Genomic DNA, 23,765 nt, shown 5'->3' with positions numbered 1-23,765 from the left:
TTCAAGGACTTTGACCTCTCAAAACAAGCAGCAGCTTTGTTTATTCTTTTTATTTACTAAGGGTCAGCTCTTGATTCCAGCCAAATAAGTAGAATACAATTCTTTCTCCTAGTGTCCTTAGATCACATTTTGTAAAAGGAACACGCTATTTAACTTTGCATGCATACACTTTTCTTGTGTTTAAGTAATTGAGAAATACAAAAATTCAAAAGATTTTTTTCTTGCAGTCTATTAAGGTCTCTCTGTCTCACAAATAAAGCCGCTTGAATGTTCCTGGGTTCCTCCTAACCCTGCCGGGACTTTTGTTTTTGTTCAACAACAAATTGATGACATAACGGATCCATTTGGTAAATTTTGATACTTGAGTGTAGACGCCATATTTGCCTTCTCTTGCGCAACCTTCTCCCCAACTCACTACCCCAGTGACAAAATAAGTGTTTTTGTACTCCGTAACATGGGGGCCACCACTGTCTCCTCGGCACGAATCCTTAGCTATTTTGTCGTAACCTGCGCAGAACATGTGCGCTGAGATACGGAAATCGCTAGATTCTTTACAAGTTTGTAGCGGTACATAAGGTACAGAGAGACGCTGCAGAATGTTGGATGGGTCCCGATTTTCACCGAGACGGCCAAAACCGCTCACCATCCCACTCAGTTGTTTCATGAGGACCTATGAGGACAAGTTGAAAACCAATTCACATTCTGCGACACCAGCAGCTGTAAACGGAAACGCAGGCATGTACTCACGTTCTCAGCAAAATCTGTGTCAGGAAGGCAGGCTGGCAGGATGTACCTGGAAAATTTGATGGGCTTGTCCAGTTTGAGAATGGCAATGTCATTGTGAAAGGTGTCTTTGCGGTACATCCTGTGAGTGAATGCGCTCTCCACATAGTGGTCGGATTCCGTTCCCTCAGTAGCCTTTAAGTTAAACTCACCTGGGTGGATAAAAATGGGGCCATTTTTTTTTTCATCCTTAAAACATCACAAAGAGAGACTGATTGGTCAGTCGCACCCACCCAGCCGCACTGTGATAAAATGTGTGTGGTTCAGGCAATGCGCCGCTGTTAAGATTATGTATTCATTGAGGATGGTACCACCACAAAACCCTACGTTGTGTTCATCGATGAGAAGTGCCTGCGTTGATGAAAAAGAGAGGAAAAGACGATTACCTTTCCACATGGAGACGCAATTGTTGACATGAAGTTTAAACAACATTACTGAGTTAGTGCAAAGTGTTCATTGCTTTGTTTTAGAGGAATGAGGAATGCTACCATGTTTTGTTTGAGTGAAATTGTTCAGTGAAAGTATGATATGACTACGTTTGCCAATCCTGCTCAACACTGTTTAAAATGTTGAGTGAGTAGTCAAGTTTACATTCCATTACATAGATCGCAATCTATCGGTCGCCAAGCAACTATTGGTAGATCGTCAAGCAACTATTGGTATATAGCCAAGGAACTATCGGTAGATCACCAAGGAACTATCGGTAGATCGACAAGCTACTATCGGTAGATTGCCAAGGAACTATCGGTAGATTGCCAAGGAACTATCGGTAGATTGGCAAGGAACTATCGGTAGATCGCCATTGAACTATCGGTAGATTGCCAAGGAACTATCAGTGGAACGTCAAGGAGCAATTGGTAGATCGCCAAGGAACTATCGGTAGATCATCAAGGTACAATTGGTAGATCGTATGACAATAACATTTTGATCCCTCCCCTCTGTCGGTTTCCTTAGGTAGGCTCTTATGAATTTGCCATGTCCGCAGTAAGCTCTAGCATGAATCGAGAGTGGATTTTCACCACTGTACCCTACTGCTCCTATACATGTTGAAAAAGTCTAATGCAAGGTTTATCAACATAAATAATTGCTGAGGTTTGTCGGTGGCCTGTAAAAAGAGGTAAATCGTGGAAGCCTAACTCTTGAAAAGTAAATCTTGGAACACAAAAGTTGGAACACCCCTGACTTAGGCATTAGGTGTACTCCATCGGATCAATTATCTATACCTGCCACGGACATTCTCCTGGTGGGCAGTCCTTTCCATTGACAATGCGGGTCATTCCTGTTACTTGAGAGTGGATTTCTTCCTCCTCTACATATTCCTCCAGTATTGGTTCGCTACTGTTGCTGCCAGGGGGGAAGCTTTCTGGCAGATCAAGATTTGAGGTGTCGTTTCCTTCAGCGTAGGTCTGGTTAAACTCGGTGACATTTCCCTCTGTCACATTTGTGCGCTGGTACCTGAAAATGGTCCTGGTTTTGCTGGCATGTAGGACACCACATTTGAAAGGCTCTGCAAGAGTTTGTTGGCGTGAGCAGGACGTATCGGGATGCGCGGTCCATGTGTACTTTTGCTCACCATTGGATTCGCAGGATTTCTCATCAGAAGTCAGGTAATATCCATCAGCACAAGAGCAGGCAATGTTCCCTTCGTACACTTTGCAGTAGTGCTGACAGCCTCCGTTTTCGTTCTCACATAGCTGAGGAATAGCTGGAAGGAACAGCATAGGACAGCGTCAAGATAGACCGCAAACAAGTCAGAATCTTTTTTTTTTCCCAGCCGGTTGCTACGTTTCCATACCAATTTCACAATTGACACCTTTGTAGCCATGATAACAATAGCAGGTGTATCTACCAATCCCATCTTCACATCGTCCTCTGTGTGCGCAGGGCGTTGAAAGACATGCGTCGCCATCTGCAAATCGAACATTTAACACCGTCAATCAAAACAATTCAAAGGCAAATCTAGCTAAAAAATTAGAAATCTTGTTTTACCAGTATACGTGGCCCAGAAACTGTCCTGAAATTTTGCAAAGAAGAATTAAAACCATACCAATTACAAGCATAGACTCAAATAATTCTAGAAAAATACTGTCTATGAAAATAATTGACTAAACTATGCAAGGTGGCCATGTGAATTGTTTTTTTTTTAAGATATGACACCCGGCTTACAGGACCTAATTGTGGGCCATGTCCACTCCTGATGTTAAAATTGTGTGAGTGTGGTTATTAATATTTCAAGTCATTTTCAGTCAGAATGCTGCAGAATGTGGCTGTGTTTCTGAAACTGGTTAATGTTGACATGTATTGGTAGCTGAGCCAAAATTGTCTTTATACTTACAGCCTCAAGAAACCAGATTGTTTAAGACTTTTCCTGAGAGCATACTAGCATTCTTTATTTCACATTACCCTGTGTCATTGTGGAAAATAACTTAGTTAACTGGATTATAATTCAATTTTAAAAGTAACTAAAATGTAGAACACACGTTTTGAAGTTGAAAGCAGCCTTAACATAAAAATGGCCACCATATTGCTACAGTCCGATTCAAAATGTTTATGCTTGAAAGATCTGTTGATTGGTGGATACATTTTTTGAACATTTTATTTTTATGTTGTCCCTACCCGCATCTCACGTCGTTGTTTTGGCGTCACTAAGCCATTAGTAGCTGTCTCTACGGATGCTATAATATACTTTAGTTGACTCAAAGTCAAAGTAGTGGCCGTATTTACGTTTAGGAAAATTACTTTAAATTGTCGCTTCTGGTGGACTAAAACATTTTTTCACGATTAAAGAAACTGGTCCCTAAAATGTAACATGTTGGAAAACTGTGTTTTAAAGGTCCTATTCTTTGATACAACATATAATTCATGACACTAATTTAAGGTCCCAATTAATTTGAAATGGACATACATGATTTTTTTTACATCAAGGTTTTTCTGTAGTTCCCCTCTCCATACTTGTCCCTGGGAAATCCAGTTCAAGTTGAAACCATCCCAGATCAACACACCAGCTAACGTTACTGAAGCTAAAATAATAAACTAAATAATAATGTGTTTTTGTGTCAAGGTAAATAAGTTTGAGTTTTAAGGGTGAAGTGTACAGTTAGTGCTGTATCTTCGAAAATTTCTCGAGCTTCCTCCCATGAGCAGCGTTCCTCTTTACATTCGCGCTCCATGTTGCCTTGCTTGACCTCCTCAAAGAATTGATTGGCTCGTCTGGGCCTATTCAACACCTGGCTGGCCTCCTCGGTGCCTAGGAAGACTGATGATGATAAAATGACATCTTGTGAGCATTAGCATAACATCTCAGTATGAGTGAAAACTATCAAATCATAATCTTTCCGCTAGACAATCTCATCTCATTTTCTGAACCGTTTTATCCTCACTAGGGTCACTGAGGGTCCTGGAGCCTATCCCAGCTGACTTGGGGGCAGAGGCAGGAGGCACCCTGAATTGGTGGCCGGCCAATCGCAGGGCACAAAGACACAAACAACCATGCACACTCACACCCATACCTAGGGGTAATTTAGAGTGTCCAAACAGCCTACCATGCATATCTTTGGAATGTGGGAGGAAACCGGAGTACCCGGAGCAAACCCACACAGGCCCGGGGTGAACATGCAAACTCCACTCAGGTGGACCGACCTGGATTTGAACTCCGGTCCCCCACTGTGAGATCAACGGGCTAACCTCTCAGCTGCCGCCACCATAGACAATCCAAAAAAATAATTTATACATGACAAAAATTGTAGCTAACATAACTGTTCTCGGAATAGGGCAGAGAGGCACATGGTACTCCCAGAAAATCAGTTTGCTTTGGAACCCCAACCTTAGAAGTGAGAGGCAGATGTGTAAAGCACCTATAAATCAGACTAAAATTCAATTCAGTCCCTTAACTATTGACCTGAACACCGATATTTAAATGTACTCAGAAAAGTGACTGGAGAAATATGGTTATACGTTCAGTCGGATGATTGAATATTCATTAGATCAAGTGTGGTGACCTCACTCTAAACATACTAGACCTACACACAAATTGACGCCAGTACACCCATCCCACCACCTCCCCCGTCCCATCTTTCGTCTCATGTCTTTGAACGTACCGTGAGCGGTGGCCAGGTGAAAAAACAGCACGCCAAGCGATAAGCCACCAAAACAAAACATGGCGTTGGGTAGTTAGTTGCTAGAAGAAGCTCCTAGTGGTGCAAGGATGATATGATGTCTGAATACAGAGCAAGGGAACGCAGAGAGGCCGATGACCTCTGCGGGGGAGGAAGGGGTGTCAACATATTCAAGTGGACCCATCTGGATGGGAGGGGACTTCTTGGTCAAAATGTTTTACGTACTGTACGACTACCATATGTTGAGGTCTGGGACTCTCACATGAAAAAGGAATGTTCTGAATGTTAGAACTGAAGTTTGGAATGAAAACACTTAAGAAAGTATTTAATGATTTAATGCAATGGACAACACACGTTGAAAAACAACAGGACAAGCTGTACAACTTTCAACCTAGTCTGATATCTTGTTGATGCTTCTTTTGAGCAATGTTATTTACCATTTTGGGAGGGCTCATTTATCTCCTTCTTGTCTTCTTGTAGTCTTCCTGTGTGTTTTTTAGACGAGATACCATTTGATTGGAACATGCTGTTATGCCTTGGAATCCTACACGTTTGTGTTGATTCTACTAGAACATTTAGGATTTTGTTGACTATTTTGCATTCTATCTGCCATGTCCTTGTCAATTGTTATCAAAAGCTGCTGTTCTGTTTTGTTTTGTTAGTAAGGACGTTATTGTTCACTTTTTTTTTTTTTTGTCCGCTCAGGTCAAACGTTACTCCAATTGTTTTAACACTAGTAGGTTGTATTATGTGTTTTTACATTATTATCAAGAGTCAAGAGTACACTTATGGTAGCACACATCAGGTTCATTCACAATTTTTTTCCATTTGTGTCGAATAAATGTTTACATATGAACATTTTGAAATCTTTTACCGACTTCCATGACAGCTCAAAGCTTTCTTAAGGCAGCACAGTGGACACAATGATGGGTACTTCTCCCTTTTGGTACTTCTGTTCTTCTGTGGCATTTGTATGATCGTTCCTACCTTTAAAATAGATTCTAACTTGCCCATAGATGAATGAATGGAAGTGTGTCTGTAGTATGTGCCCATCCTCTGATTGTCAATCAAGCTGTATCAGTCTCCAGCGCAAATGCGACTACTGGCAACAATCATAATATAAAGGAGATCAATGGGTATATTTAGATATTTAATTTCAAACCTTAGAACATTTTTATCCTTGTCAACATACAGGCCTAAATGATTCAAATGAGACATAATTTTCCCTTGTTGATTGTTAAATTATTTTCTGTTGCATCAAATCAGGTGGCATCGTGGATGGGGGCATGTTCTTGGACTCCACCCAGTCAACAAATTTAGCAACATTGGTGTAAACGCCAAAATACCCTGGGGTGGAGCAACCCTGCCCCCAACCCACCACACCAGTAAGGAAGTGGGTAGAACCAAAGAAAGTAGTCAGTGGGCTCCCGTCGTCTCCACGGCAACTTTCCTGTTGACCCTCCAGGTAGCCGGCACAAAGCATATTGTCAGTAAAATTGAACTGTCCTCTCTGGGAACACTGGGAGTTCTGGATGATGGGCACGGACATTTTGCGCAGGATTGGGGAGACAGACGCACTATTGGTTCCGGTGGCCTGGTCATTGCCTCCGCTGGTCCTCTTTCCCCATCCAGAAACGGTATGATAGCGCAACAACAGAAGCTCACGTTCTGCCAAGTCTTTAGTGGGCAGGCAAACTGGTATGACATGATTATTAAGGGTTGCACCATTGCTCAAATGCAGAAGCGCAATATCGCCATCTCCTGTTGCCTTGTTATAATCTTCATGAACAATCACAGTGGAAACAGGAATTCTTTGTTCTGTGTGGTCGTCAGCGTCCAGGTTGTATTCCCCTGCAAATGGGTCAAGTCAAGGACTGGTCAAGAACCACATGCCTTTGACTCATTTAAATACATTTGGTACTGTGCTAAGATAATGTGCTCACCTGCCACCACAGTAAGTTTGTCTGGTTTGATTCCCTGGACACAGTGAGCTGCAGTAAGGACCTGGTCGGGACGGATCAGAGAACCTCCACAGTGGCTGGCTCCATTCAACTGAATCAGAACCTGATAAGCAATGAAATCTCTCATTAACATTGTGTATGAATGGGTGTCTCAGAAGATGGTGCCATGCTTGAGTTCATTCATTTTAAGAACCCTGATTGATTTGGATACTAAATCAAGGGACACTTTTTGACCCCTGCATGGTGGTATAACTGCATCATGGCAGAAAATAAACACCAAAATCAAATCTTACACTTGTAACACTTGTATCTTGACGTGATGAGAAACTGGCCAGAACTTGGATACCATTAAGCTGTGCATTTATAACAAGCATGTTTCCGAGTGTCAAAACAACAACATTGTAGTCACTGTTTCTCACAGACTACCTACCTGCCAGGGACATTCTCCTTTGGGGCATTGATTGGCCCCCACAAGCCTCGTTTGACCCATTATGCTCTGATTGGTAGGAGCCAGACGGCCACATGGAAACTCCACTGAAAGGCAGCGTGACATGTCGGTGGGATTCATTTGAAGTTGACTCTCACTAAACAGACATTGAGTGACCGGAAAGCCAAAAGACGCTCACCCTGAGCAATGCACTGGCGCCCGTCCTCGCCCAGAATATAGCCTTCGGCACAGGAACATTTGCGGCGCTTTCCTGAGCCATCGCAAAATTGCTGACACTCACCGTTGTGGTAAATACACTTGAGTGAGTCTTCGAATACTGAAAGAGGGAAAAGAGGTAAAGCAATAACCAAATGACATCAACACTCTTACAATATACATTGCGTGGGCATTTATAGCCATACCCATCTGGCATAGGCGTCCTTCATAGCCTTCAGCACAGTTACATTGGAAGCCGGTCCCAACGGGGACACAGACGCCATTGTTCAAGCACGGGTTGATTTGGCAGGGTTCCCGATCTAACGCCAAAATGAATCAGATCAACAAAGGTCAGACAAAAGAACAGAAACAGAAATTGGTAATTGGAATAAAGACGCACTTACGGTCATAATTCTGCCAAAATTGCTTCTGCAGAGAAAAAAAACCGCAGGAATGCAAGATTAGGAAACATGTCCAAAAAACAACAGACTGAAGGTCGCATGTCTGACCGTCTGCGTATCGTCCTCAAACACTTCTCTAGCCTCTTCGTAGTCGCAGATCTCCTCGATGCATTCCCTTTCAAGGTTGCCTTGCTTGAGTTCCTCCAAGAAGCCAGAGTTTGCCCGTCGCCATCGACTCAGAAGGGCTTCGGCTTCCTTCTTCTCCACAAACACTGAATCCAAACAAATAGATCGCGTATTTGGTGAAACATATTTGGACATTTTTTTGCAAAACGGAGACAAACCTGTTGCTGCAGTGATGCCAAACAGCAGAATCAACAAAATACAGCTTCTCTCCAACATGATGTCCAGTACCTCAACTCTCAAAAACTGAGTTCCAGATCTGTTTCAAAGGGAACCATAGCCTTTATGCTACACCCCCTAATGACCCACATGACCCTCGGACTCAGCAAAACAAACATTTTCTCCTGTTCTCCCTCATGTCAGTAAATACTAGAGGTCAACTGATCATTTGTCTGAAATATCAGTGCAAAGAACGACACAAATATATGGCTTTTTTTTTATTGTATCACTTGAAGATCATGGGCGGGTTTTTAGCATGTTGGCCTCACAGCTCTGGGGTCCTGGGTCCAAATCCAGGTCCTGTCCCCCAGTGTGAAGTTTGCATGTTCTCCCTGGGGCCTGCATGGGTTTTCTTTGGGAACTCCAGTTTCCTCCCACATTCCAAAAACATGCATGGTAAGCTGATTGGACACTCTAAATTGCCTTTAGGTATGAGTTAGCATAATCTTCCCAGGCTTATATGGGCTTTCTCCAGGTACTTGGGTTTCCTCCCACATTCCAAAAACATCCATAGTTGGGTGGTTGGACATTTTAAATTGCCCCAAGATTTCAGTGTGAGCGTAAATGGTTGTTTGTCTCCTTGTGCCCTGCGATTGGCTGGCCATCAATTAAGGCTGTCTCTCGCCGCTGGCCCGAAGTCAGCTGGGATAGGCTCCAGCACCCCCGGGAGCTCTGTGAGCATAAAGCAGTTCAGAAAATGAGATGAGACTTGAAGATTATAATGCCTTTGCTGATTCGTGATGATGCATTTCAAGAATATTACCTCAACATATTGATTTGCCATCGTTATAGTTGTGTGTGTTTTAAATAGCTGATAAATTTGGTCATGTTGTGTAGGTGGTGTTCTGTGTGAGTACAGCTTGCCCCTTTTCCAAAATGTGTGACATTTGTTTCAAATATGCATCTGTTGCTATTGAAAAAGCTTTTTAGCCAGCTCAAATATCTCCTGACTTCTCCTTCTATAGCTTATTGTAGCTAAAAAAATGTACGCAGTAATTTTGTAGATATCCTTGAAAACTGATGTCCAAGTTTCCTTACATTAATGGACATTAACATGAACATTGATTAGCTAAACACTGCAAATTAAACTCACCAATGCCAATTATCTAATGTTTTATACATTCCATCAGACCAAAGGAAAACCAATTTTGCTGCCATGTTTGAGTACCGTAAAACATTTCAGAAAAGGCGAATTAGTGAATTTTTCGTTAAATTACCCAGAATAGATTTCACGGGGGGAACAGTGTTAAAAGTTCATTCATTCATTCATCTTCGATACTGGTTATCCTCACAAGGGTCGTGCTGGAACTTATCCCAACCAACCTTGGGCAATAGATGGAGAATTCCCCGGATTGGTTGCAAACTAATCACCAATGAAACGGTCAACCACTAATAAAACGTGAATTTGTGAATAAAGAACTGCAAATAGGTGAGGCTTAACAATAATCTAGAAGAAAATGAATCCAACAAATGGGAAGAATGCGTTTGTGCTTTATAAACGGAAAAAAGTTGAGAACTCAAGATGAATGAGCACTCAGGTTGTCAGATTATGCAATGAAAATTGTGTGTCGTTTGTGAGTTGCAGAATTGCTGTATGGTCATGTATCCACTGCAGGTACTTGGAAACTCGTGTATAAATTCCATAGTGGCCTGGCCGGGCGCAGCCCTTCCCCCAGCTCACGATGCCCAACAGGAATGTGGTCTTTTTATATTGCGTCACAAGGGGGCCGCCGCTGTCTCCTTTACAGGAGTCCTCACGGCCAGTAAGGTATCCAGCACAAAACATATTATCAGTGATTTTCACACCACTTTCCTCAATGCACTGTTGTGTACGTATGCGAGGCACCCTGAGGCGACGCAGGAGATGGGAAGTAGGACCGTTTTCCACTCGCCGTCCCCAACCACTTACCGTATGCAAATGAATGGCCCAAAGATCGCGATCAGCCAAAGTTTTAGTGGGTAGGCATACCGGCACGGCGTATAAAGTGTAAACCACAGGCGAGGCCAGTCTCAGCAGAGCAATATCATTGTCAGCCGTCTCCTTTTCATAGTTCTCGTGCATTAGGATTTGGGCAACGTGGATGACCTGTTCTGTTCCCTCTTCTACCGCGGTGTTGTGTTCCCCTGAGAAATAAAACACCATAAAGGGCAGAAAATTATCAACATCACAGGATAAAATATCATCTGAGGTGGAAAGTGACGAAGAACAGGGTTGTTGTGACTATGTTAACTCTTTCTTAAAGACATTCTCGACAACAAGTTATATTTTAAGTTATTCAGGGACACTTTATGTCTTATGTAGGACACTACCATTTTTATATTCGCACTAATCGCACTCAAGAACTCATTTAGAGACATGTAACAAAAAATTCTGCTATTGAATATCCACACATGTCCTGACAAAGTATACTTCGTATAAAGTATAACTATAAAGTTGAACTACAGTATGTACATTATCGTATTACCTGCAACTACATCTAGAAACTGTACATCAGTTTCCTCCAAGCAATGAGCTGCTGTGAGGACCCACATGGACTCAATGATTATTCCTCCACAAAATCCTTTGCCTTTATAAAGCAACAGCACCTACAAGAAACATTTTTAGTTCACCAGACCCGAAAGAAGAGCAAGCTCTTGTTGCAGTGTGGACTTTGACGTTCAAGTGTTTCTCAATGCAACATACCTGCCAGGGGCATTCACCTTTGGGGCACTCATTCCCACCCACAATGCGAGCGCGAGGGTCAAAGTGTTTGGTATTGTTTGGATCCAGAAGGACTGGGGTCATGCCACAAGCTATAGATTCTGTAACAAGGAATATTCTAGTTTGCAGGACATTTCACAATAACATTAGATGTGGAAAAACGTCCAAGTGTTCTCAAGTGTTCAACATGTTATTTGGCCACCATAAAATCATTCATAAATATCTCTACTTTCATTGTTTAAATACATTAAGTGTGCATCCAAAGGAAGATACAATGTACAACTTGAGATTAGAGCTGAATTCAATTGCTAGTAACTCAACATACTTGCATCTCAAATATTAGTTTGCAATTGTAATGAAATGCCACTAATCCATTACAGTCCATCAATATTTTAGTATTGCAAACAAAAATGTGTTATGTTTTTATAATGTGTTTAAAAGGTTTAATATGATACTATACTATTGCCGCCAACGTCAGCCAATTATTTTAATGACAACATACAGTAATGACATATTTAATCAGAATTGAATGCAGTTTGTAGTCCAGTGCGGCTTACATTCCAGTGCGTCTTATATTTTAGTGCGGCTTATAACTGTATTTCTACATTCTAATGATCTGCAAGTCTTTTGATGTGAATACCCCCATGGCTAAGAGTCGAGTGTAGTCAAATGATGTTTTCTTGCCAAATTTGGTGGCTGCAACTTGAAGATAGGTTCACTTTCTATTCCAGAAATTCTTGTTATGGATTCTTTGAGTTTAACTCAATGCACATGGTGCTCATTCTGGTGTTCGTCCCCTTTTCACATGGGACCAGTGTCACACAAACGTAATAATAATAATAAGGGTGTTGAAATATCTGTTACAATCGGTGGCCAGCCGATTGCAGGACACAAAAGACGGAAAACCATGCACACTCACACCCATACGCATTTAGACTGTCCAACCAGTCTACCGTGGATGTTTTTTTTTTTAATGTGGGAGGAAACTGGAGTACCCGGAGCAAACCCACGCAAGCCCGGGGAGAACATGCAAACTCCACACAGATGGACAGGACCTGGATTCGAACCCAGAGCTGTGAGGCCGGCGCGCTAACCAATCGCTCCACCGGGCCGCCCTTAGTATGAATGCAAAATTATGATTTGAAAAGGTCTTAAGTACTTACCTCTTGCCATACAATTCTGGCCATCAGAATTCAATATGTATCCAGCTGCGCAAGAACAATTGAGACCTCCTCTTCTGTCTTTTTGATCACAGAAGTGCTCACAACCACCATTCTCTATATCGCACGTCACTGGGCCAACACGGTCATCTACAGAAAGCAACGGGAAGAGATAAAGTCATGAGAAAATGCACTTTTGAACACGATCTCACATCTTACCATGCTCACAGTTGAGACCACTAAAATGAGGTGTACAGAGGCAGCTGTAAGACTCCGTAAATACTAAACAGGTTCCTCCATTCATGCAGGGACTGGACTCACAGCTGTCTGGAACTTCGGCATATCACTTGGTGAAGACACTGCTTAATAAATCAAAACAAACCACTTTGCCTTCAAATGGGCTTGTTAAGTATTTGTTCAGCTTACTGCTGTATGTCCTCCAGAACTCGTCCTGAGGAAAAACAAGGCGAGTTAACACTTTGCTGGCGGAGCAAAATTTGGTTTAAAAAAAAAAAGCCGGACATGCCAACCGTGGCTTCTTGATGCTCAAACACCTCGCGTGCTTCTTCGTATGAGCACTTCTCCTCCAGGCATTCCCTCTTCAGATCGCCCTTCTGCAGTTCCTCCAGCCAGCCTGAATTGAATCTTCTGATACGCACCAGGACATTGCGCGCCTCATCTGGATGCAAGAAGACTGAGGAGCAGGCACACCAAAGCTTTGAAAAGTCAAATTTGATCTCTCGTCTGGGGTTATTTCAGCACAACAAAATAGGGCATGATCTCCGTAAAAGTTCCCACATTTCTCCTCTGACCTGATGCAAATGATGTCGATCTGATGAAGATGAAGAGCAGGCTTATGAAGACACCCAAACATACTGTTGACGCCATGGAAACACTCCTTGCTTTGTATGAGGCTGAAGTCCAGTAACCCCAAAGCTGGTCAAATGCTGATGGGCCTGATGAGAAGTCTCCACCTCCAGGAGGTAGCTCTCTGGGGAACTGATCACAAAGGTCACATGCAGTGCATACGTAAATCTCTCCTAAAAACAGACTATTTCAGCTAGTTGTTTTCTGATCCCTCCTTTTTAATGAATTGAATTCAATGCTTTCATTGTCATTAAACAAGTATATTGTGATTTAAAGATTAACCACCAAGTGCACAAATAACAAAAAAAATCAATAAATAATAAGGAATAATAAATAAATACGCTGTTTAGGAGAGAAAATGTGCTAGTATTCATCAGTTTTTGTTTTGTTTTTGCTTCTGTGTAAACATTGAAATCTAATACTATACACACACGTGACATTCCTTCAAGAATGGATAAGGAATATAGGCAGGCTAATAAGAGCATTTTTGTATAAGGCAAAGAGTAGAAGAGGCGGGCGGAGTGCTGTTTTTTTGTTTTGTTTTTAATTTCATTGTATTTAACTATAATTGACACCGATAGACGTCCAATTTATTTTCCCTTGTAAGACACTCACTGAATGCTTATTTTTCATTGCCATTGACAATGTTATACATTTTAACTGGGTGAGGTGTCATGGGTCATTCACTGCCAGCAACTCCCAGTCAAAATGGGTTTGGCGCCTTATGTTATCAATGGCAGCCAATGAGTTAAACGAGTGCCCCATAAGAAGGTAAGCCATTTTGTAAACCAGTTTTGCAATACGCTTAACATCATTGTCTGGTTGCTAGTATTACTACAGTACTTGTTCCTAAATTTTTTTTTTACCTGACCAGTGTTTTTAGATGTTTTCCTTTATAAAACACAGGCACACACACACAATATATCATGCTGCCTTTTAATTTCAAATGTTAGGGAATGCCCCTCAGCATACGTACACGATGGGTTGAAATGGTAACTAATGAGCCCCTTAAAAGGCTACATACTCCATTTCATACAGCATTGCAGCTCACCTTCAACACTCCTAAATTAGGACAATAGACAGCTCAGAAGTGAGAGAATTTTAAAGAAAGTGTTTTGTCCATCAGAAAAAGCCTAACTGGCCCTGATCTCCAAACACAGTATAAATCAACTATCAAGCTGTCGGTCGGCAGATCTTGTTCTCAGCTTGCTTTCATCGTCTGGACATTTGATCATGGATCCAGTCCAGGAAGTTGACGACCTTGGTATAAATGCCGTACATGTTGTTTTCAGCGCAGCCGTTCCCCCAGCTCACCACACCGCTCAAAAACCACGTTTTTTTGTAGCGTGTCACCAGTGGGCCTCCGCTGTCTCCCTTGCACGCATCCTGGCCGCCCTTTTGCAGACCGGCACAGAGCATGTTTCTCGTGATGTTGAGCTTGGTATGCAGACGACACTCTTGCAGAGGGACCCGTGGTAGCGACACGCGCTGCAGCAATCTGGCCGTGGAACCCCGAAGCGAAAGTCGACCCCAACCTGACACAGTGCTGTACCGGATGGATGCCAGCGTACGGCTGAAAGAGCTGTTTCTAGCCGGGAGACAAATGGGAACCACATAGAGTCCCAATTTGATGGGACGGTGAAGCTTCAGCATGGCCAGATCGCTGTCATAGCTGGAGTGGTTGTAACTATGATGGATCAGGACTTTAGAGACTCTGTGCTTTCGCTCCGTCTTCTCATCCGTCTTCAGGTCATGTTCACCTTTAGAGAACCCGAAGAAAAAGCCCAGACAATAGCAAGTGAGTTTGTGGGTTAGGTGTTGTGACTTTGTGGCCTCTCATGATCACCTTACCCACAGTGACATGTAAGACGGTGTTTGGTTTTCTCCAGACGCAGTGAGCTGCAGTCAGTATCCACTGATCGGATAGAACGATGGCGCCGCAAGCTTGCTGGTGGTTCTCAGTCAGAAGAGCCTTCATAAACACATGAAGTTGTTAATTTGATCATAATCTATTCATTTGTCTGGAGTTCCAGAAAGATTGACCTCACCTGCCAGGGACAATGTCCTTTGGGACAGATCTCTCCGTTGACAACTCTTGGGGAAAAGCGGATCATTGGTTGTCCACAGGGGACAGCGTCTAGGATAGACCAAATGGTGTGATCAAACAGAAAACCAATCTATAATGACCATAAGAGGAGGCTAACCTTGTGGACTACAGGTACTGTTATTTGGATCCAGACTGTACCCCGTAGCACAGAAACAAATGTTTGTCCGGTCAGGAAGTTCTTTGCAGAAATGTTCACATCCTCCGTTCCTGTAGCGGCATCCATTGGAGTTCAGGCGCACTAGAAGAAAACAGACATATCCTATCATACTTCTACAAATGTCAGTCTATATGAAATTCAGCCACTACCACCCGGCCTTGCCTTTGTCACAGAGTGATCCATGGAATCTAGGTGGACATTGGCAGACAAAAGTGTTGACCTTGCGAGTGCAAGTCCCACCATTCTTACAGGGAGATGACAGGCAGTGATCCACAGCTAAAAACATGCACGTCAGAAAGCTTGTCAAAGCAACTTTGTAATCTTTTTACAAAGGTACCTGTGTAGGATCTCCAGAAGACCTCCTGCAAAACAAGTTTGACATATTAGTGGACAAATCACCACTTGACCAAAACCAGTAACTGATTGCGTTTCTCTGACCAGCTGTTGGGGCAGAGCAAAGATCTCCTTAGCCTCTTCGTATGAACATTTCTCTTCAAGGCATTCCCGCTCCAAGTTGCCTTGTTTTAACTCCTCCCAAAAGTAGTTAGCTCGACGGGTTCGATGCAGGAAAATGCTAGCTTCGGGTTTCCCCAGAAACATGCCTGTTCCAATAACATTTTACAACGCAGATTACGTAGTGGGAGTGAGCCACAAACAATTGGAATACATTTCAGGAACCTTGTTCAACTATTGCTATCCTGAATGAGTGTTAGGTGTAATTCATGAGTTATTGTCAACAAGGTTACTTTGGCAAAAGTCAGTCAAGGCACTTGAGCAGTGGTCCCAAGCTATTCCAGAAATGGCCACAGTGGGTTGCGGGTTTTTGTTCCACCTGTAAGAGGAAACCTTTCCACCAATCTGGTATTCTCGAAATTCAATCATTGGATTGCAGTCAGGTGCTTCCTTTTTCAGAAACTTCATTGGTTAAACTGTTTTTGTGGGATCGGTTGGAACAAAAACCAGCACCCATAGGAGACCTATGCACTTGACGTTCGCGGTACAGTTATGAAATCAACTTTGAATGTGCTACGAAAAGGTGACAAAAAAAAAATAAAACTACAACTGCACTATGATTTTACAGGCCCCCCAACGGTGCAGTGGCTCTTCCGCCTGACTTCGGTGCAGCCAGTATGGGTTCGATTCCCACCCGGTAGAAGTGTGATTGTGTACGAGACTAGTTGTCCCTTTCATTGTGCCCTGCGATTGGCTGGCAACCAACTCAGGGTGTCCCCAACCTGCTCTAGAACCCCATTACCCTTGTAAGGATAAGCACTACGGAAGATGAATTAAATTTTCAATCATCTTCCATACCGCCCATCCTCAAAAGGGTTGCGGGGGTTGCTGGAGCCTGACCCAGCTGTCTTCGGGCAAAAGGCAGATTACAGCCTAGACTGGTCACCAGTAGGTTGTAGGGCACACAGAGACAAACAACTATCCGCACTCCCAATCATACCGGCACCATTGGGAATTGAGCCCGTGCCTGCCCGCAGTGTAGCCCGAGTGAACCTCTACACCAGGCATGTCCAAAGTCCGGCCCGCGGGCCAAATAAGGCCCGAGGACAAATTTTGACCGGCCCACGGCCTCTATCATGAAATCAATAATACACGGCCCGCCAGCACTGTTGACCACAGTATAAAATAAATGACCCTTGCGTCATTGTTTCAGCCCAGCCCATTTCTAACATGTAAACAAAAAAAGGAATGTTGACCGGGAGGGCCGCCGCATCCAGGAGAAGTGGAAATTTGAGTATTTTTTCACTGAAATACGAAACAACTGTGTCTGCCTAATTTGCCAAGAGACTGTGGCTGTTTTCAAGGAATTCAACATTAAGAGGCACTACCAGACGAAACATGCTAGCTACGACAAGCTAACTGGGAACGAACGCGGTGAAAAAGTGAAGCAACTGGAAGCTGTTTTAACGGCACAGCAAAGCTTTTTCACAAGAGCCCGTGAGTCAAATGAAAATGCCACAAAGGCAAGCTACGAAGTGGCAACGCTAATTGCAAAGCACTGCAAACCTTTCAGTGACGGTGAATTTATTAAAGACTGTGTAATGAAAATGGTTGAGAAAATTTGTCCCGCGAAGAAGCAAGAGTTTGCCAATATTTGCCTGGCTCGTAATACTGTGGCACGGAGAATTGAAGACGTTTCATTAGATATTAAGAGACAGTTAGAGGCAAAAGGAACTGAGTTTGACTTTTTCTTGTTAGCGTGCGATGAAGACCTGGACTACATACTGCAGTCAAGATCCCAGTATCACCCTTCACATTAGTGCAGGCAAGATATTTGTTAAGTCCTCTGAGTTGAATAAATTCTTAAATCTCAGTTCATTATTTTTTTTGTGATGGTCAAAATCACAGTTTGAATATGCAGTGATCATTGTTTTGTTTTCAGCACTGTTCCTACAGTGAGCATATAATAGTGAATAATATGTGATGTTTCACATGAACTTAGATATCCTTGATAGTTTTCTTAATTTTTTGTGGTTTGTGATTTCGGTAAAAACCTAAATGTAAAAAAAAATGTAAAAGTAAAAGTATGCCATTTGTAATTAAAAAAAATCCCAAAAAGTTAATTTGCATTTAATGTTAATGGTTCAAAGAATGTCAGGCTAAAAGTCGGCCCGCACACATTTTCACCTTACCAAATCTGGCCCTCTTTGCAAAAAGTTTGGACACCCCTGCTCTACACCATAAGTTTGAATTAAATTTTATAGGTCGAAAATTGATTTGATTTTTTTAAACCAATACGTATACCATTATTTTTTTGGTGGAAGGGGCCAAGACAGTTGATAAAGGAAGCCTAATAAGGACCTACTTTCATTATTAAGCCTTTTCTGTAATTTATTGGGGGATAAATGTGTGTCCAGAATATGTGCTCCTACCATTTTAAAGTCAGTTGCTGTAGCACTTCTTAACACCGTTAAAGCTGTGTAATAATTTTCAGATTGGTGAAATTTGATGTTTCAAGTCCAAGTCAGGTTTAATTTTATGGATAGCAAGTTAAGTCAAGTTGAGTATTCCAAACATTTCTAGACAAGCAAGTCCAAAATCATAAAATTTGCAACTGATTAATGTCATCAGAGATCCTCATCTCTATTACCGATTCAAGTTGAGAAGTGGCCTTCATCTTGTGACTACTGATCAACTGTCACTCAGCCTGTACCAGCTGCTACGTGACAGCCAACTCTACATTGAAATTCGTTATGATCTGACAGCTCAGTAAAAAAAAGATTCAGCCATGTTTCCAAAGCAGAAGAGGAGAAAGAGGTAAAGATAGTTATACAGTTTGAGAAGGCGGAGAACTGACCTTCAGGAAGCCCAGTGCATTCTGGGATACACCCTAAAAGAACCCCTAGGAAGAAGAGCTGCTTTATGTGCCTGCTTGTTGTCGCCATCTTTGTTCTGATATGAACAAAGGTCAAAAATGGACTTAAATCACGTGCTCCCTTTCATGTGTAAACTGGCCAAATACGGATCAGCCTGGTTGATTTTGCCTCTTTGACCTTCGGACCCAACAAGATTTCTACAATGTGTTTAGTTCGCCGAATCAAATATTCAGCCCACATGATTGTCGACAAATAAGAACAATTTCTCCTTTAATACCATTTTTATTTCACTCTATTACAATAGATTTTTTTGCAAAGCTGGCAAACAACTTAAAAGTGACACCACAAGTCATGCAATCATTAAGACAAAATGTTATTGCTTGGTTTCTTTACCATTAGTTTTACTGTAGTTTATCAGTGCTGCAGATACTTGACAATGTCTGGAATATAGTCATGAGCATCCCTCAACTGGTCTTTCCAGTCCTGTGGAATGGTGAACTTTGTATGTGATCCAGCAGCCCCAAGCAAAGCACCTAGTGCAGCACCACGGTTGCAGTTCTCTCCTGAAAATGACCAGGAATAAAAATCACTAAAGCCCAAATCCAATCAATTTTTAGAAATATCAATCTAAAATGACTTGAAAAAAGTCAAACCTCCACAGTTGGTATTGGCAAGGATTCCTGCTGCGGGGTCATCGTGAAACTGGTGAGCAAGGTAAAACATGCTGGAAAGAGCTCCTTTCAATGACAAGACAACAAGATTCCCAAATTGAACAATGAAAAAACAAACAACAATGATTAGGAGTGGTGTGTTACCACCTTCGGTGTAGCAGGCCAGGCCGAGGCTACTGACAGCACTCTGATGGACCCGCAGTCCTTCTTCAGATGCCGTTGGAAATCTGATACACATGATCATTAAACATTTCAGACGTATTTCAAAGCGTCAAAGGGAACATTTTCTGGAAGCAGGAAGTGGAGCTGTGAGAGGAAAACCACATGTCACATGGAACTGATTTCGCACCTAGAAGCTCGCTGACTGAACTTCTTGCAAGTATCCCATACACCGAGCGTCCTGAGGGCGATCTCAGCTTGTTGTTGGACGCTGGCGCCCCCCAGCACGGCATAAAGTGCCTTGCTGTAAATGGATACGTACTCCGGCACACTGGGGTGGGGGTGAAGGAGCTTCACAAAGTCAACTGCTGCGGACACCTGGAGACCCGGTGGTGAAAAATCCATGACAATAAAAATTGGTGTAGTTTCACAATTAGGTACAACATTTTGACAGAGCAAATGCCAAATTCTCAGTCAATCGGATACCAAATTTACTAAAGTCAATCGGATAAAAACTCCAAGAGAATGGTGCAAATGCTTGACAAATTGACCAGACTTTTGATGACTTTTTGTACGTTTTGGCCTCCGAATGTTCATAGCCTGAAATGTTCCCAGATAAGGTTTTGTTAGACCAATGAGAGTTCTAGAGAACACATTTTTCTTTGTCAGTTTTAACCATTGGGGTTGGATATGGTGTTACAGGGGTTGGCAAACTGGTCTTCAAAGGCCGCTGTGGGTGCGGGATTTGTTCCAACTGATCCAGCACAGACAGTTTAATCTATGAGATTTCTACAAAAAAACAATTAGCACCTGACTGTAATCCACTGATTGGATTTATAGGGAACCAGATTGGTGAAAAGGTGCCCTCTCTATGGGTTGGAATGAAAACCCAAACCCACTGTGGCCTTTTGTGGAGTAGTTTTCTCACTCCTGGACCGTTATCATGTCCGGCTCACAGTTCTGAGATCAAGGGTTCAATCCCTTACAACCTACCTGTGTGGATTTTTTTTCTCCCCTTGCCCGTTACTGTCTGATGTTTACATAAACTGGACTCGTGAAGCTTCTCTGCCCATTCTGAAAACAAATTGCACGATTGTTCCTGCACTTAATTAGTCCTATTCATAGTTTTTATTTGTTATGGTTATTTATTTGTACTGCTATATTTTGTCTAGATTTTATCGATGCAGTGGTGACAAGTGAATTTCACCCAATGGGGGCGGCCCGGTGGTATGAGTGGTTAGCGCGTCGGCCTCACAATCTGGGGTCCTAGATTCAAATCCAGGTCACGCCTCACCTGTGTGGAGTTTGCATGTTTTCCCCGGGCCTGCATCGGTTTTCCTCCGGGTACTCCGGTTTCCTCCCACATTACAAAAACATGCATTGTAGGCTTATAGGAGATTCTAAATTGCCCCCCGTTATGGGTATGGATGTGCAACGTTGTCCTTTGTCACCTTGTGCCCTGTGATCGGCTGGCCACCGATTCAGGGTGTCCCCCGCTTTTGGCCCAGAGACAGCTGGGATTGGCTCCAGCACCCCCCGCAACCCTAATGAGGATAAAGCGGTTCAGAAAATGAGATGAGAGAAATGATTAAGGACTAATCAATTCTACTCTGTTCTATTCTAGTTGCGAATGGCTGGCAACGTGTTCAGAGCGCACCCCACTTCCTGCCCCACTCTAGCACCCCCGTAATCCATGAGGATAAGTAGTTCAGAAAATGAATAAACCAAGTGGTAGAGAAGTCTAAAATCCTAATTCTATGGTAAGGTAATATAACAAAGATTTAGTAGTGGTCTCATCGAAGTTTTTTTTTAAACCGGGCTGAAACGTTTGACAGTGACACCGATTTCATTTCTTCTCGTTGAGTGTGGTACTCACAGCTTGCTCCTCATTGTTTGAAGCTGACAGCAAAATGAATGGGAGGGTCGCGGTGAGACACCCAATGGCATCTAACTGGCTGTCCGGGACTGACTTTAGTTTTTTCTTTGAGCGCTCTTCTGCAAATTTTAGAAGCTATGGGAGAAAAAAAATAAGTCATTTGTATTTACCATGAATCTGATATGCACCTACAATAAAAATTTCAGACACCATGTTTTCTACGTGGGAGAACTTGCAATATAGCACTGTGTTAAAATACTTATTGGACTGACTGCATATATAGCACATAGTATGGTGTCATAAACTTCCAATTGTCAGCGCATTCATCCCACATTGGCAACCAATTCAGGATATCCCCTTCCTACTGTTGGATGAGATAGGCTTAAGCACCCCTACCACTCTTGTGAGGATGAGCGCAAGAAAAACATATTAATGTTTACTTAGTTATGCCCCCCAAAAGACAGCAAAAAACATTACATTGGTAAACCCCACAAAATTAAATAAATGCAACAGTAATGGAAATGATTTGTTTAGCTCCAAAATTAACACGAGACAAGTTTTTGTACCTCCTGATCAGATTCTGGCCTGCTATCTTGCCAGTCTGCGAAAAATGATCGATGCGACGACTCTGCGTAGGTATCGGCGTGCGTGCCGGGTGTAGTCAGGAAGTGAACGTAGTCCACAAGAACGGCAGCCCGAGCATCCGGATGCGAAACATCGGCAAAACCTCCACTTGCCAATGTGTGAGCTGCTCGCATGGCACAAAGGACATTCAAGGTGTTGTTTCCTGCCTTTAGACCTGTAAACATAAACATTATTATATACATAAATGGGAAAATCTTAAGTTTCCCTATGCCTACCTAGGAGGATAGTTTGATGCCATGGTTTACCTTGGTGATAATGAGTAGACCCACTGGAAGATTTCCAAAAGCTCAGTTTGTCATGAAGGATGATGTTCCCCACCACCTCCGCTTTTTTGGAAGCAGATGACCACGATGTTCGACCACTACCAGCTTCACCACATGATCAACATTAATCACGCTTTCCAAAGAAACCTTGCAATAAACTCCATGTGAAAAGAAGACCAATACTCACCAGTGTTGGACAGTGTGAGGATGCTGCTGGGGTGCTTGATCTTGGGTGGATTAAAGCCAGATATCCATCCTCCAAAGTCCTTCTTGATATCATGGATGTTGTAGTACCAATGGACAGGCATGGACATGGCATCGGCGGCACACATTCCCCATAAAGCCTCACTCACGGGACGCCACACTGCAGTCATCTACCACAATACACCACAATATTTTCACACATTGTTCATTGCTGCCATTGTTCATCCAATTTTACTTATTAAAAAAACAAATATATATATATATATATATACACACACACATATATATATATATATATATATATATATATATATATATATATATATATATATATATATATATATATATATATATATATATATATATATATATATATATATATACATATATATACACATATATATATATATACATATATATACATATATATACACATATATATATATATATATACATATATATACACATATATATATATATATATATATATATATATATATATATATATATATATATATATATATATATATATACATATATATACATATATATACACATATATATATATATACATATATATACACATAAACATATATACACATAAACATATATACACACACATATATACACACACATATATACACATACATATACACATATATACACACACATATATACACATACATATACACACATATACACATATATACACATATATACACATATATACACATACACATATATACACATACACATATATACACATACACACATACCTACTTACACACATACACACACACACACATACACACACACACACACATACACACATAATATATTATGTTTATTTGGTGGGTTTTAAATTGTAGATTGTACATTAAGAAAGTTAGAGTATTCCCAATTTATAAAGAAATTGTATTCTTGTTATTCTTACTGTTGATTTTAATCTTACTGTAAACATTTTATTTAAGATTTGCTATACGTCGCCGTATATACATTCAAATAATATTCACTAATAATATATTCTCGTTTCTTTATATGCAGAATTCAATGTATTGTTAAAAGTTACTGACCTCTGTTCAATGCTCTTTTCATTCCACTACGTCCGACTTGCGTAACTAGATGTTATAAATGTTATAAAAGTAGGCGGTGTTTGTAAAAAAAATGCGTTATTCATAATATGACTGTGCAACTCTTTTCCCTTGTTTTTAATAACAAAAATGACAACTATTTACCAAGATTCTACAATAAACGGCAAAAGTTGCTTACATATACATTCCTAGGACAAAAACGTAAATAATTTATGCAATTCAGGACCCAA

General features: G+C 41.7%; 5 protein-coding genes across 7 annotated transcripts; all 5 read right to left on the bottom strand.

Annotated features, from left to right (window-relative positions):
- Positions 1–35: 35 nt before the first annotated feature.
- Positions 36–5,027, bottom strand: f10 (coagulation factor X). The gene is made up of 9 exons (XM_077726209.1): positions 4,881–5,027; positions 3,879–4,039; positions 2,773–2,797; positions 2,579–2,692; positions 2,357–2,488; positions 2,007–2,290; positions 1,017–1,134; positions 748–935; positions 36–670 (listed from the first exon to the last, which is right to left on the bottom strand). Exons 1-9 carry the CDS (start codon positions 4,939–4,941, stop codon positions 248–250), a joined length of 1,506 nt encoding a protein of 501 aa, XP_077582335.1. The 5' UTR covers positions 4,942–5,027; the 3' UTR covers positions 36–247.
- A 1,008-nt stretch (positions 5,028–6,035) lies between these two features.
- f7i (coagulation factor VIIi) lies at positions 6,036–8,393 on the bottom strand. Its single transcript, XM_077726267.1, has 8 exons — positions 8,248–8,393; positions 8,012–8,175; positions 7,907–7,931; positions 7,709–7,822; positions 7,486–7,623; positions 7,290–7,393; positions 6,842–6,962; positions 6,036–6,749 (listed from the first exon to the last, which is right to left on the bottom strand). The coding sequence occupies exons 1-8, from the start codon at positions 8,303–8,305 to the stop codon at positions 6,136–6,138; spliced, it is 1,338 nt and encodes a 445-aa protein (XP_077582393.1). The 5' UTR covers positions 8,306–8,393; the 3' UTR covers positions 6,036–6,135.
- A 749-nt stretch (positions 8,394–9,142) lies between these two features.
- Positions 9,143–13,085, bottom strand: LOC144203037 (coagulation factor VII-like). Of its 3 annotated transcripts, none has more exons than XM_077726235.1 (8): positions 12,979–13,085; positions 12,697–12,860; positions 12,593–12,617; positions 12,386–12,499; positions 12,170–12,316; positions 10,989–11,107; positions 10,771–10,891; positions 9,143–10,429 (listed from the first exon to the last, which is right to left on the bottom strand). In XM_077726235.1, exons 1-8 carry the CDS (start codon positions 13,052–13,054, stop codon positions 9,840–9,842), a joined length of 1,356 nt encoding a protein of 451 aa, XP_077582361.1. In that variant the 5' UTR covers positions 13,055–13,085; the 3' UTR covers positions 9,143–9,839. The 3 variants fall into 3 exon arrangements, with proteins under 3 accessions (XP_077582361.1, XP_077582371.1, XP_077582380.1); XM_077726245.1 differs by having other exon boundaries at positions 12,386–12,493; XM_077726254.1 differs by having other exon boundaries at positions 12,697–12,845; positions 12,979–13,063.
- Positions 13,086–13,955: 870 nt separating this feature from the next.
- f7l (coagulation factor VII, like) lies at positions 13,956–18,722 on the bottom strand. The gene is made up of 8 exons (XM_077726281.1): positions 18,608–18,722; positions 15,736–15,899; positions 15,635–15,659; positions 15,460–15,573; positions 15,238–15,378; positions 15,082–15,170; positions 14,885–15,005; positions 13,956–14,793 (listed from the first exon to the last, which is right to left on the bottom strand). The coding sequence occupies exons 1-8, from the start codon at positions 18,693–18,695 to the stop codon at positions 14,246–14,248; spliced, it is 1,290 nt and encodes a 429-aa protein (XP_077582407.1). The 5' UTR covers positions 18,696–18,722; the 3' UTR covers positions 13,956–14,245.
- A 166-nt stretch (positions 18,723–18,888) lies between these two features.
- On the bottom strand, positions 18,889–23,752 carry LOC144203060 (uncharacterized). The gene is made up of 9 exons (XM_077726295.1): positions 23,518–23,752; positions 22,428–22,614; positions 22,223–22,345; positions 21,899–22,131; positions 21,333–21,467; positions 19,647–19,834; positions 19,445–19,524; positions 19,280–19,363; positions 18,889–19,189 (listed from the first exon to the last, which is right to left on the bottom strand). The coding sequence occupies exons 2-9, from the start codon at positions 22,612–22,614 to the stop codon at positions 19,041–19,043; spliced, it is 1,179 nt and encodes a 392-aa protein (XP_077582421.1). The 5' UTR covers positions 23,518–23,752; the 3' UTR covers positions 18,889–19,040.
- Between the last annotated feature and the right edge of the window lie 13 nt (positions 23,753–23,765).

Source organism: Stigmatopora nigra, chromosome 1, assembly GCF_051989575.1.
Source record: "Stigmatopora nigra isolate UIUO_SnigA chromosome 1, RoL_Snig_1.1, whole genome shotgun sequence".
NCBI classification, from domain to species: domain Eukaryota; kingdom Metazoa; phylum Chordata; class Actinopteri; order Syngnathiformes; family Syngnathidae; genus Stigmatopora; species Stigmatopora nigra.
This window is presented reverse-complemented; position numbering and strand designations above follow the sequence as displayed.